The following is a 13,167-nucleotide window of genomic DNA, read 5'->3' as shown; positions in this document are numbered from 1 at the left end:
GTAACGCTGACATTTTCCTTTTCAGAATTACCACCACCATGACTCTTAGACTTTGATGGTACCATTGTTATATTATCCGCTACATTCCTAGCTTCATGAAATTCTTTATATTTTGTAGTTATTATAGGAAAGGGCAGAGGGCTTCTTATTGAACAAGGTTGATTGGATCCATGCTTATATCTTAGCTTCCTTAATCTGTTAGTTTCCTAGGGTTGCCATAACTAAGTACTATAAGCTGGGTGGCTTAAACAAAATAAATTTATTTTCTCACAGTTCTGGAGGTTAGAAGTCTGATATCAAGATGTTGGCAGTGATTTTTTTCTGAGATCTCTCTCCTTGGCTTGTAAATGACTGTCTTATTCCCATGTCTTTACATGGTCTTTCCTCTGTGCACTCTCATGTCTGTATCCAAATTTCCTCTTCTTAATAAAAACACTAGTCATAGTGGATTAGGGCCCACCCTAAAGACCCCATTTTAACTTAATTACCTCTTTGAAGATCTTATCTCCAAATATAGTTACATTCTGAGGCACTGGGGCTTAGGATATTAACATGTGAATTTGAAGGGGGAACATAGTTCAGCCCATAATGCTCCCAAAGCTTCACTAAATTAATAAGTAAAAGAATAAAAAGGTGCAATACAACAAACACAAAAAGAATAGAGGGGAGGAGATGTTAATTGATAAAAGATTTTCAATTTTCAAAGATGGGAAACTAATGGCAAATGGTAAATGTAAAAGCTGATGGGTAAATGTTAAATGGTAGAATGTATAAAGCTGTTATGTAAATACCTTAAGTGGGTGATGACAACATGAAAACCAACTCACATTATAGTCCCTTTGAGAAGGACTTTGAGAAGGACTTCTCAGAGGAATATTAATTATTTTGGAAGGTGGCAGGTGGGACTGAAAACATCAGGATTGGTGATAATCTGGATGAGAAGCACAGTCTCTTGTAGTGAGGCCACTTTGTCATTCCCACTCTAGGAGAAGATATGAGGTCTGTTGGTCGAGAAATTAAATGATAGAGTTTCTGGACTCAGGGACACTGATATAGAAGAGGAAAAGGGTGAGGTGATGTAACAAAAACAGAAGATATTTCTGGACAATAGATTGGGGTCTCTAAATATTACAAAGAAGGATCAGAGCTCCTTGGAGAAATGGCTAATTCCAGATCTGAAGTAGAAATTGTATATGATGAACTTGAAGCATCTTGTCAATACCAGAGAGCAAGGGAGCTATGAGAGACTACTAGGGTCATGTCAAAAGGATTCAGAGGCTCATGCAAATAGGTTCTCACTGACCACAGATGGGATAATTTCAGCATCAATAAGCAATACAACTCCAATATGTTTAAATCCATGGGTTTAAAATTAGAATTAAAAAAACTTTGAGACTCTTAAATAAGAGGGAAAAAAGATAAACATTTATCTTGCTTTTCCTATATGAACTATACCTTAGAATAATAACTAAATAGTTGATGAAGGAAGTGTATTTTTATAGAAGTATTTCAGCCAATAAATGGGAAAGAATTGTGGAATTATAATACCATTTTAGAACCCCTAACAAATTATTAGATCTAGTTAGTAATCATCTGTGGCTGCTAAAATTGCACAATGGGAGAGAATCAGCTATTATGTGTGCCTCCTTGTGGAAGCATGAAGCACCATCTGTGAAGTAATCTTGCAAAAAAAAAAACAACAAACAAAAAACAAAACAGAAAATTGAATTAGAATCTGATCAAGCCTTTATATCAGACTGCCAGTTTACAGAAAATATGAGGGGCGGGAACCACATAGATACTCAATCAGGAAAATAAAAACTGGGGAAACTCAAAAAATTGGACAAAAATCTTAGCTTCTTCACAAATAAATTGAAAGAAAAAAAAGTGTTGGAGAAGAAACCTATTGGTTATAAGAGATTTAAAAACGTATTAACCATTTATAATGGTATGAACTTTAATTAGTTCTGATTTCAAACACAAATATGTATTTATATATTTCTATACATATATTTAATATACACATAAATTGATGAAGCAATCATAAAAATTTGAACTCTAAATAATTAAGGATTCAAATCATTTTTGATTTTTTTAAGATATAAAAATGGTATTGTGGTATGTTCCTTATATTTTAGAGATACATTCTGAAATATTTGTTGATGAAATTAATGATATTTTGGATTTGCCTCATACATCTTTGGAGTGGGAATTGGGAAAATAGGTTGGATTAGGAAACAAATTGGATATTAGTTGAGGATTCTTGACCCTGGGTGATAAACATATGGGAATTTCTTATATTGTTCTTTATTTTTCTCTGTGTGTTTATTTTTCCATAATTAAAAGTAAGACTGGAAGAAAATGGAGACTCTAAATGAAAGTTCATATACAGAATGGGGAGACATTTCCAGGCACTTTTCCCACTCACCTAAATTGTAAACCAGACTTCAGAAAAGACTGACATTTGAGGGCCTGCTAATACAAAGGTGAATTGTGATTTCATCACAGCATAATGACGTCCAGCCCAGTAGGTTTCAAATCACCTCCTTCCTAAAACACTAGCAACAATGGCAGTATAGAATTAGTGGAAAGTTACTGTACCTGGGTGAAGCCTAGGATTGTGAGTTCTACATTGATTTAAACCTCAATATTAATTGTACATAGAAACAATCAGGAAGCTTAAATTAAAAAAAAAAAAATAATAATGCCTGGACCTCATTTCCATTGGCTTTAATTTGAATGCGGTGGAATGAGGCAGGGTTATTTTAGAAGTTTGCAGAGGATTCTCCTGTACAGCTTGGGTTCACAACCATTAATCTAGTGTGAGCTTCTCAAAAGCAGAGCCCTTGCTTTATTTATTACTGTATGCCAGTGCTTTGCACATTGTAAGCTGTTAATAGTTTTAATGAAAATAATAATCATCACTGATGGTGGCCCCAAGTTAGAGGAGTAAAGGTGAAACTGTATCACTTTCCCCACTCCCCCTAATTCTTCCTGATCAGATCCCTCCCCTTAAATACCTTTGGATCAAATGTATGATTATACCCCAGTTTTTAAAGAAAGAAGCCCATTTTTATTAGTTTGTACATGCAAAGATGCCATGAACAACCCTTTTCCAATAATCTAACCTCTGTTTATGAGGCAGAACTCTCTCTAGATCTGGGTCTTCTTCCTTCGGGTGGGTGTAACTAGCAAAAGAAGCTGCAGTAGTGATCCATTTGGGGATGAGTTTTTTTTTATGGTTCACGTGAATTATTGTGAGGATTGTTAAAAGTGTGGATTCCTGGACCCAATAAGATCTGACTCACCAGATCTCAAATGAGACTCCAGGGCGCTACATGTTTAATAGGTTAATACCAATGCAGGTGGTCTGTTGATCATAATTTGAAAAAGCAGGATAAACATCACAACATTTTCTGTGTGTGCCTAGAGTTTGCTTTTCTCAAAGTCTTTTTGCTTTCTTTATATTGTCATAAATGGAGACCTGCCTTCAAGTGGTCAGTGTCTCACAATCCTGTTTTGGAGCTTATTTTACATTTGCTTTTTAGATCCTAAGTATAATTTTTAGAAACAAAGACCTAATTTTAATACTCTATCTTGTTTTAGTGACGCAAAGTTCAGTAACATTAAGAACTTTATGAAAAAACAGAAGAAAAGAAAAAAATTAATTGAAGGGGTCAACGTTTCATTTCTACTTTTATGTGAAAGAGTTCCCTGAGACTAAATATATTCACTTATTTCACTATTCACACTTAAAATTTCCCCCTGTAGTCTCTTAGTAATGACCACTTATACAACTGTTGAAAACAGTAGGAAGGTAAACCCAGAGTGCCAGTAGTTGATTATTGTTTTTACCATGCCTGTCTATATAGGGAGAAGATGGATATAGCATATGAGTAACAAGAAAACAGATTAAAGTTATGTATTCCAACTTATGCTCTCCATATTTAGATATTTGATGCATATTGCATAGGTTTATATAAACACAAAATTGTGCACAAGTTTTTTTCTTCTAAAGTTCACTTACTGCAAGTTCATAGATAAAAACAATCTTACACGCTATAACTAAAGTGCATCTTTTCTATGTCACCAAATAATGGCATAGAGTTGTTCATTTGAGACAAGATAACATGGACCTTTGCATAAATTTTTAGAATCTAACCTACATATATAAGAAGAGGTACTTCTATATTAGAATTTCTGCTGAAGAACTTTTTTCAAATTATTGTGTTTTTTTTTTTAAATACGTGGGCTTTAAGATATTTTGCTATAATTAGAAATGGCTAATGCTATCATTTGGAGCCACTTTGTTTCCCAGATCATATCTCATTAGATGATGAGATATGATATTTCATTTACTAATCATATCTCATTATATGATTAGTGAAAATGTAGGATTAATACATGCATTTTTCAATTTATCCATTCTTTTGGCAGATGTTTACCGAGCACTTCCAGATACTCTTCTGTACCCTAAAGATATAGCAGTGAACAAAACAGAAAAACAAAAACATAAACAAAAAAAAACTACCTTGAGCTTACAACATGGCAGAAAATCGTATTTTGGATATTAAAAAAAAAATTGGTAGGTTAATAAAGAGGTAGGAAAGGAGACAGAAATTGTTTGGGGGAGGCAATGAAATTTTAGACAGGATGGATTGGGAATGACACATTGAGAAGGTGACATGGAGCAATGACCTGATTGAAGTGGAGTGAGCACTGGAGTTATTTAGGAGAAATTCCAAGCAAAGAGAATGGCAACTGGAAAGGTCCTGAGATGGACATATACCAAATCTTTTTGAGAACAGAATGAGTGGAGTGGGGAGATTAGTAGAAGATAAAGTTAGAGTAATAATAGTGTGCCTGGAGGTAAACTTCATATCATATTCAGTACCTTGGTTTTTACTTGAAGTGAGATTGGAAACCATTGGATGGGTTTGAGAAGGGGAGTGGTGCAATCTGACTTGGAGTCTTAACTGTATTCATCACCAGCTGCCGTGCTGAAAATAGGCTGGTGATGAACAAGAATGGAAGCAGTGTGGGTGGTTAGGAAGATTTCACAATAATCTAGGTAAGAGATGGTGCGTTGGATCAGAGTGGTATTTGTGGAGGGGGAAAGAAGTGGTTGAATTTGAATTTGGACATATAATGATAAAGGTGACAGGATTTGCTGGTAGAATTTCATCCAAGTTATGAGCTAAGTATTTAACTCACAAATAATGGAATAATTCTTTCAAATGTAGAAAAGTAAAGGAGGTATACATAAAGCAGAAGATTTGAGTCTAAAATTTTTATAATATGAAGGAGACTTTTTTAAGGTAATTAAGATATTTGATGACGAATGAATAGTACTTCTTGATATACGTTTAAATTGTATTACTAAGATAATAAAAACTCAATCCCACTGTTTACTGAATTAATTTTTATCTATTTTAAAGTATCTAGTTAAAAGCTTAATGTCTTACATCTTATAACATTTGTAGTTAAAATATATTCTGAAGTTCATTTGTTGGAAACAAAGTGGTCTATTGATTAACGGAAATTTGAAAGACAAAAAAATATTTATTTTTATTTAAAAATTTTTTTTTCTTTTTAAAATTTTTCTTTTTCTTTTTTTAGTTCTTTTTTAAATTAAAATGTATTGGGGTGACAATGGTTAGTAAAATTACATAGGTTTCAGGTGTACACTTTTATATACATCATCTATATATCACCTTGTGTGTTCACCACCCAGTCAGTTCTCCTTCCATCACCATATATTTGATCCCTCTTACCCTCATCTACCACCCCCTTCCCCCTTACTCTTTGGTAACCATTAAACTATTCTCTGTGTCTATGAGGTTTTTTTTTCTCATTTGTTCGTCTTGTTCTTTTGTTGTTTTTGGTTTGTATACCACGTATCAGTGAAATCATATGGTTCTCTGCTTTTTCTGTTTGACTTATTTCACTTAGTATTATACTCTCAAGATCCAACCACGTTGTCACAAATGTTCCTATATCATCTTTTCTTACCGCCGAATAGTACTCCATTGTATTCCATACCACAACTTCTTTATCCATTCATCTGTCGAAGGACATTTTGGTTGTTTCCATGTCTCGGCCACCGTGAATAAAGCTACAATGAACATTGGAGCACACGTGTCTTTATGTATAAATGTTTTCAGATTTTTTTGGTAGATACCCAGGAGAGGGATTGCTGGGTCATATGGTAATTCTATTCATAATTTTTTGAGGAACCTCCACACTGCCTTCCATAGCGGCTGCACCAGTCTGCATTCCCACCAACAGTGTATAAAGGTTCCTTTTTCTCCACAGCCTCTCCAACACTTGTTACTATTTGTCTTGTTGATGATAGCCATTCTAACTGGGGTGAGGTGATATCTCATTGTGGTTTTTATTTGCATTTCTCTGATGATTAGTGATGTAGAGCATTTTTTCATATGTTTATTTGCCATTTGTGTGTCTTCTTTGGAGAAATGTCTCTTCAGGTCCTCTGCCCATTTTTAAGTTGGGTTGTTTGTTTTTTTGTTGTTGAGTTGCATGAGTTCCTTATATATTTTGAATATTAGCCCCTTATCTGAGGCATTGTTTGCAGAAATCTTCTCCCATTCAGTCGGTGCCTCTTTAGTTTTTCGATGGTTTCTTTTGCTGTGCAGAAGATTTTAAGTTTGATATAGTCCCATTCATTTATTTTAGCTTTTACTTCCCTTGCCTTTGGAGTCAAACTCATAGAATGCTCTTTGAACCCAAGGTCCATAAGTTTAGTACCTATGTTTTCTTCTGTGCAGTTTATTGTTTCAGGTCTTATGCTTAAGTCTTTGATCCATTTTGAATTAATTTTGGTACATGGTGACAGCAGTCCAGTTTCATTCTTTTGCATGTGGCTTTCCAATTCTGCCAGCACCATTTATTGAAGAGGCTGTCTTTTCTCCATTGTATGTTTTTGGCTTGTTTGTCAAAAATTATCAGTCCATATTTATGTGGTTTTATTTCTGTGTTCTTAATTCTATTCCATTGGTCTATGTGTCTGTTTTTCTGCCAAAATCACTCTGTTTTGATTATTGTTGCCCCGTAGGACAAGCTAATGGCAGGGACTGTGATACCTCCAGCACTGTTGTTTTTTCTTAGGATTGCTTTGGCTTTTGGGATCTTTTGTGGTTTCAAACAAATCTGATGATTTTTTGTTCTATTTCTTTAAAAAATGCCATTGGGATTTTGATGGGGATTGCATTCAATCTGTATATTGCTTTGGGTAATATGGCCATTTTAACTATGTTGATTCTTCCAAACCATGAGCACGGAATGTCTTTCCATTTCTTGGTGTCTTCTTTAATTTCTTTTGAAAATGTCTTATAGTTTTCAGCATATAGGTCTTTCACATCCTTGGTTAAGTTTATTCCTAGATATTTTATTGTTTTTGCTGCAATTTCAAAAGGAATTGTTTTTTTTTAATTTTTTTTTTTTTGAGATTTCATTGTTAGTATATAGGAATGCAATGGACTTTTGTACGTTGATTTTGTAGCCGGCAACTTTACTGTATTTGTTGATTGTTTATAATAGGTTTTTGGTGGAGTGTTTAGGGTTTTCTATATATAGCATCATGTCATCTGCAAAGAGTGATAATTTAACTTCTTTATTCCCAATTTGAGTGTCTTTTATTTCTTTTCTCTTGCCTGATTGCTCTGGCGAGGACTTCCAACACTATGTTGAAAAGGAGTGGTGATAAAAATATATATATATATATATTTTTTGAGAAAAGCTGGTTGTAAACATTTAAATGGAAGAAATATAAAGCCTCTTTTGCTCATTGTAATGTTTAATCATGTGAAAAAGCAGATAATTGTTTTTGGAGCTCTATCAGTAGAGGGCAGCAAAGGTTCAAGTAGTGTTTTTTCATGTTTCTGAGAAGCTTTGATAAAGGAAAATTCCCCCTCCCCTTTTTTTTGTTGCTCTTAAATTTATTCTGTCTTGCTTTTTAATGAAGTGCTTTAGTAATATCATATAGGAATTCACTTAAAAACCCTTTAGCTTTGGTTCAGATATTTAGCCAACTGTTCTCTTAGGTGCTATAAATGTTTTCTTAATGAGAACATGTTTTTTTTTCCTTTCTTTTCTGTAATGATTTAGGGAGTACCAGGGCCTGGAAAATATGACATTAAAAGTCAATTTCAGAAGACTGGAAGTATGACACCAGGTGTAAATGATGCATCACCTGCTTTTCTTTCTCAATCCCAGGTAATGGTCTATAGTCATTTTCATAAGCAGAGTATAATAGGTATAATGTGAAGCCAGCGACAAATCCAATGATGTTCAGGGAGATTAAAAAAAGGAAAGTGATATTTAAGCAAATTGGAAACAGATATGGCCTGGGCAGATCATACTGCCAAAAAATGGAGGTAAAATAAAATGAAATAAGATTACAATATTAACAAGAATATACATAGATGAATATTTGAATTGAAACTATATATTAAACATTTTCTATTATACCGATTTGCATATATAAATGTTCAGTTTAGCTTATAAAAAATTTTAGTCTGAGTTTTAAATATACTTTGCCAATGAACATGTAGAGTGTTAGCGTGCAGTCTGTGAGGAGCTGAATTTCTTTTGGAGAAGGTTCTGAAGGCTCTCTGCGGAGCCAGGTGATAGGCCATATATAGAACTGCCACTGGGGCCTTATTAGTTATTCTAGAGTCTATTTCACAGTAATCTTTTCACATTGTCCAAGGTATATACCAAAGAGACTTGAAAGTATCTAAGATATTTCTAAGGCAAGAACATTACAATACTAGCAAATTTTTATAATGTGGTAATCTCTAGATCAAAGTAGTTGTGATATTAATTCAATTGTACTATGTACAGCTCTGATTATCTTATTTAACCTGGGAAGGTTATTAACCTTCAGGTGACAGCAGGTGACTACTTTAGTTTTATTGTACCTAAGTGGTACCTCCTTGGAGAGAAGTAGATAGATTGCAGGTATATTTTGGAGTTACAATTAACATGACTTTTTTAATGGGTTAGATGTTGTATGAGGGACTTAAGAAGAATCAAGAATGGATACCAGTTTCTGCCTTGAGCAGCTTGATGGTACTTAAGGTACTTCTCAAAGTGATTGTGTGGTAATAGGAAATTATGCGTGTGTGTGCCCTGGATTTTTAAAAATATCATTTCACAGCTAAAACTCTCAGTTTTTATTCTATTTCTGTTCATCTGGTATATAGTCCTAATTTGACATCAGTTGGCATCAATTATAATATTTTAAATATGTTTGCAGAAATGGAATAGATCATGATACCAGTTTTATTTAAGGGGATGACAAAGAAAGAATAATGGTTCTGGGGTAAAAATATGGAGGAGTTGAAACCAATAGGACTGCCTGCTAAGGGGCACTATTTGTGTTTAGTTGAATATGAACAAATATACCAATGACTCTGGTGGAAAAATGAGATTAATAATGAGATTAATAAGATAGACTTAACACACAAATTTTGGTTTATAGGTATAAAGGCAAATTAATTTTTTAAATTAATTTCATTATATTCATTTTAATTATATTCACTTTAATTATTGATTTAAGGAGTTGTCTGGTATTTTATCTAAATGCATTGAATTTCTTCATGTCTTCAACTATTAATTTTTAAACATAAGAGTTCCTTTATCACAATGTTCTTCCTCTTGCTGTGTATTAGAAACACCTGGGAAATTTTAATACCTTTGAATATCCAGGTGCCTTCTTCCCTATCTCCCAGGGATTGATTCAGTTGGTCCAGCATAAGGCCCAGGCATCAGTAGTTTTTGAACTCCTCAAGTAATTTTATATGCAGCCAGGGTTGAGTATTATAATTTTTAAAATATTGTACTCAGTAACTAAATAATAAGATAGTATTTAGGAGAAAAATTTAGAGAGCCTTTTTTGTTGGTTTCATTAATAAATTTATTTTTGGTAGTGTTAAGATTTACCTACTGTAAGAAATGCAAAAAACAAGGGAAAATAAGAAACATACATATAATTGCTTATCTTTATGCAAACACATCAAGGATAAATCAGAAAACAGTGAAATTGGTTACCTGCAGGGCTGGTGAGGAGATGGCGTGGTAGCACTGCTATACTGCTGTACGGATACATACATATACATGCAGTTCATTTCTGCTGGCTGGCAGGACCCAGTTGTTAACTTTTCCAGTTTTGCATGTTGGTTGATGTTATGTTGGTAGTGTAAAATTAGCCACCATGGAGGTGTATTTATACCGTGGAAATAAGCAAATGTTATAAATTTGGACATTTTTACCCCAGTGGCACAGATTCCATGGGAAAATGAGAGGGAGCAACACTTCTTTGAGTACACTTTAAAAAATATATATTGGTCTTTTAGAAGCATGTCAGTGTTCCACATATTCAAAAATAAGGATTAATAAGAATGGGAAGGGTTTTTAAAAACTCCCTAAAACTGAAAGCAAATGGAAACAAATGAGCCATTGTATTCTAAATGTATACTCTTAACCACATTGAAGGGGAAAAACAAAAGAATAACCCAGGTAACCACAGTATTTGAGTATATCAGTCTTGGCTAGGATGGAGTGGGGTGTAAGGAGTACAAGAATTGCATTCTGAATTTTTCTTAGTAGATTGGTTGATTGTAATGGTATAGGTGAAGCAATCATGACACTCTTTTAAGTGTATTGCAATGTTGAACTAAAAAGTTGATATTGTGAGCTAGGTTTTCACCATAGAATAAAGTATATATACAAATATGGACCTGGGGGAGGTGAGGTGGAAACCCGTGGAACAGGTTTGCATTGAAAGTTTTGATGTGAACTTATGACTTACAAAAATATGTATGTATACATGTATGTGTATATGACATATATGTACATATGTATGTGTGTCTGTGTATATGTACATGTGTAGATACAGATATTTAGATATGTATTCTAGCTCTGACTGCTGAGTCAAGAAGCAGGGACTGTGCAGAGTAGGTGGAAGATGAACCTGTAACATCTTGTTATGTCAGAAAGAACTGTGTCAGAAAAAAAACGATGAGGGCAGATCATAGGGACTTATGAAGCATCTTGAAGGGCCCCCTACTGGCAAAAAAAGTAATTAATTATAAATCATTAAAACTGGCATTCATGAGACCATATGGATAATAAGTAGATAAGTAAGTAGCTAGATAGCTAATTAAATAATTGGGGGAGAAGGGAGGGCTCTTGCTTTCAGTAGAATGCTGAGTGCACACTGATAAATGTAGGCGGAGTGTTGTGTTTGATCAAAGTTGAAATCACCAGTGAGGTCCAGAGGACATTGTGTGCTTCTTGATGTGATACTCTGAGAAGGGCACAACATCACCTATTTAGTATTCTGTCTGGAAAGGCATAACCTAACATAATCGCGAGGAAAAGGCAGAGAAAACCCACCTGAGGAAGGTTCTATCATACAAAAGAGGGGATGCTATATTCTATGAGAGTCACAAAACTAAAAGGAAGCCTTTGAAAATGTTCCTGCATTAAAGGAGACAAGAACAATATCTGATCCTAGAATAGATTATGTATTGGAGGGCAAAAATGCAATAGAGGCATTATTAAACCAACTGACAGATTTGGAATATGAATGGTAGACTAGATAAATACATCATTGATACATTTACTGAAGTTGATAACTGTACTTCAGATATGTATAAAATATTCCTATTTTTAGTAAATACACACCAAAGTATTTAAGGATAAAGGGCTATGCATATGTAACTTTCCATTAAATATGTGTGTGTGTGTGTGTGTGTGTGTGTGTGTGTGTGTGTGGAGAGAGAGAGAGAGAGAGAGAGAGAGAGAGAGAGAGAGAGAGAGAGAGAGATGGAAAGAAGGGAAAATGGATAGAGAGAAAGAGGCAGAAACAGAGAGAGTGGGCAAATAAACACAAAAAATAAATGGTTTAATATGCAAACAATAGGTGAATCTGGGCCATATGCTATCCTCTAGAATCTCATATTGAGATAATTTCCTTCAAAAAGGCTTTGTGCCGTAGTAAAGTACATAATGCGTCGCTGTATTAATATGTAGATTATTTTACTAAAAGCTATGTATTTTATGTTTTGATAGGCACAATATCTTAATTCATCTACATTTTCTTCACTCCATTAAGAACTAAATTAAATTCCAGATGTTATATTATTAAGAAGGCAGTTTTTAACTCACGAAGTATAAAAATATACTGTAGTTTCTCACTGGCATATTTTCCTGTTCTTCACCAGAGATTTGCACCTAATAAATCAACCACCCCAGCTCCTGGCACATATAATGAATCTCGAACTGCTTTCAAGTCCTTGAAGAAAACACCAACACTGAAAAATACCCCATTTGGTCAAAGTGCTGCTCGATTCACACAGGTCTCCAGGACAGAGGAAATTCCAGGTTAGGAATTAATCCGTGCATTACTTCTTTGTAGCTATATGTAACAACATTCTTAACAAGATGGATGCACTAGAGAGTAGTCATTTCATTGTGCTTGTTCTCTCATTGGTGTTGTCACTTTAAGTCAACAATGCTTTTAAAAAGCATTGTCTATACACTAAACAGATAAAAATAGCATACAGTTTTGATAAGATTTCAATTTGACATGTCACACATCTTAGTTACAATTGCCATTCAGTGAATTTGCTAATTTTCTCTTGGTGGATGAACATATAGAATATATCAACTATGTAGTCATTGCCAGTAATATAACTTACGATGGTCAGTTTTGTTAAGATTTTATTTTGGGTAGTCCAATCACATATTCTAGTATTTTCAGTGGGCGTTCTAATATACAGAGCTAAGAGATAGAACACCAAAATAACTTATATGATTGTGATCATATAGTTATCTGTTGTTGCATAATAAACTTTGTAGCTTTGACAAAACCAGGCTTTTCTATTATATCTCATTATTTTGTGGGGTAGCTGGAAGGCAGTGCTCAGATGGTACTGTCATTCAGAGGGCGTGCAAAGAAAGCTCCAGTGTTGCTGCTCCCGGGTAACTGGTCTTTGAACATGGTAGCTTAGAGCTGCACAAGACCTGGCAGGCTGCTGCAAGGCTTTTTATGACCTATCTTCAGAAATCCACTTTCCATCAGTCAATCAAGTCACTCAGGGCAGCACGTGTAGGGCATGAAACTTCATCTCTCAAAAA

The 13,167-nt window shown here is 34.3% G+C and overlaps 1 protein-coding gene across 1 annotated transcript in view; it reads left to right on the top strand.

The window, feature by feature from the left end:
• STPG2 (sperm tail PG-rich repeat containing 2) overlaps positions 1–13,167 on the top strand; it is a gene marked incomplete at both ends in the record, with an annotated part of 248,189 nt that overhangs the window by 79,301 nt on the left and 155,721 nt on the right. Inside the window, 2 exons of the mRNA XM_081052765.1 lie at positions 8,128–8,235; positions 12,252–12,411. Of these exons, the coding sequence (XP_080908891.1) occupies positions 8,128–8,235; positions 12,252–12,411 (268 nt within the window). The remainder of the gene's footprint in view (positions 1–8,127; positions 8,236–12,251; positions 12,412–13,167) is intronic.

Source organism: Rhinolophus hipposideros (genome assembly GCF_964194185.1).
Source record: "Rhinolophus hipposideros genome assembly, chromosome: 1".
Lineage (NCBI taxonomy): Eukaryota > Metazoa > Chordata > Mammalia > Chiroptera > Rhinolophidae > Rhinolophus > Rhinolophus hipposideros.
The sequence above is the reverse complement of the archived record's forward strand: the minus strand, read 5'-3'. Positions and strand labels throughout refer to the sequence as shown.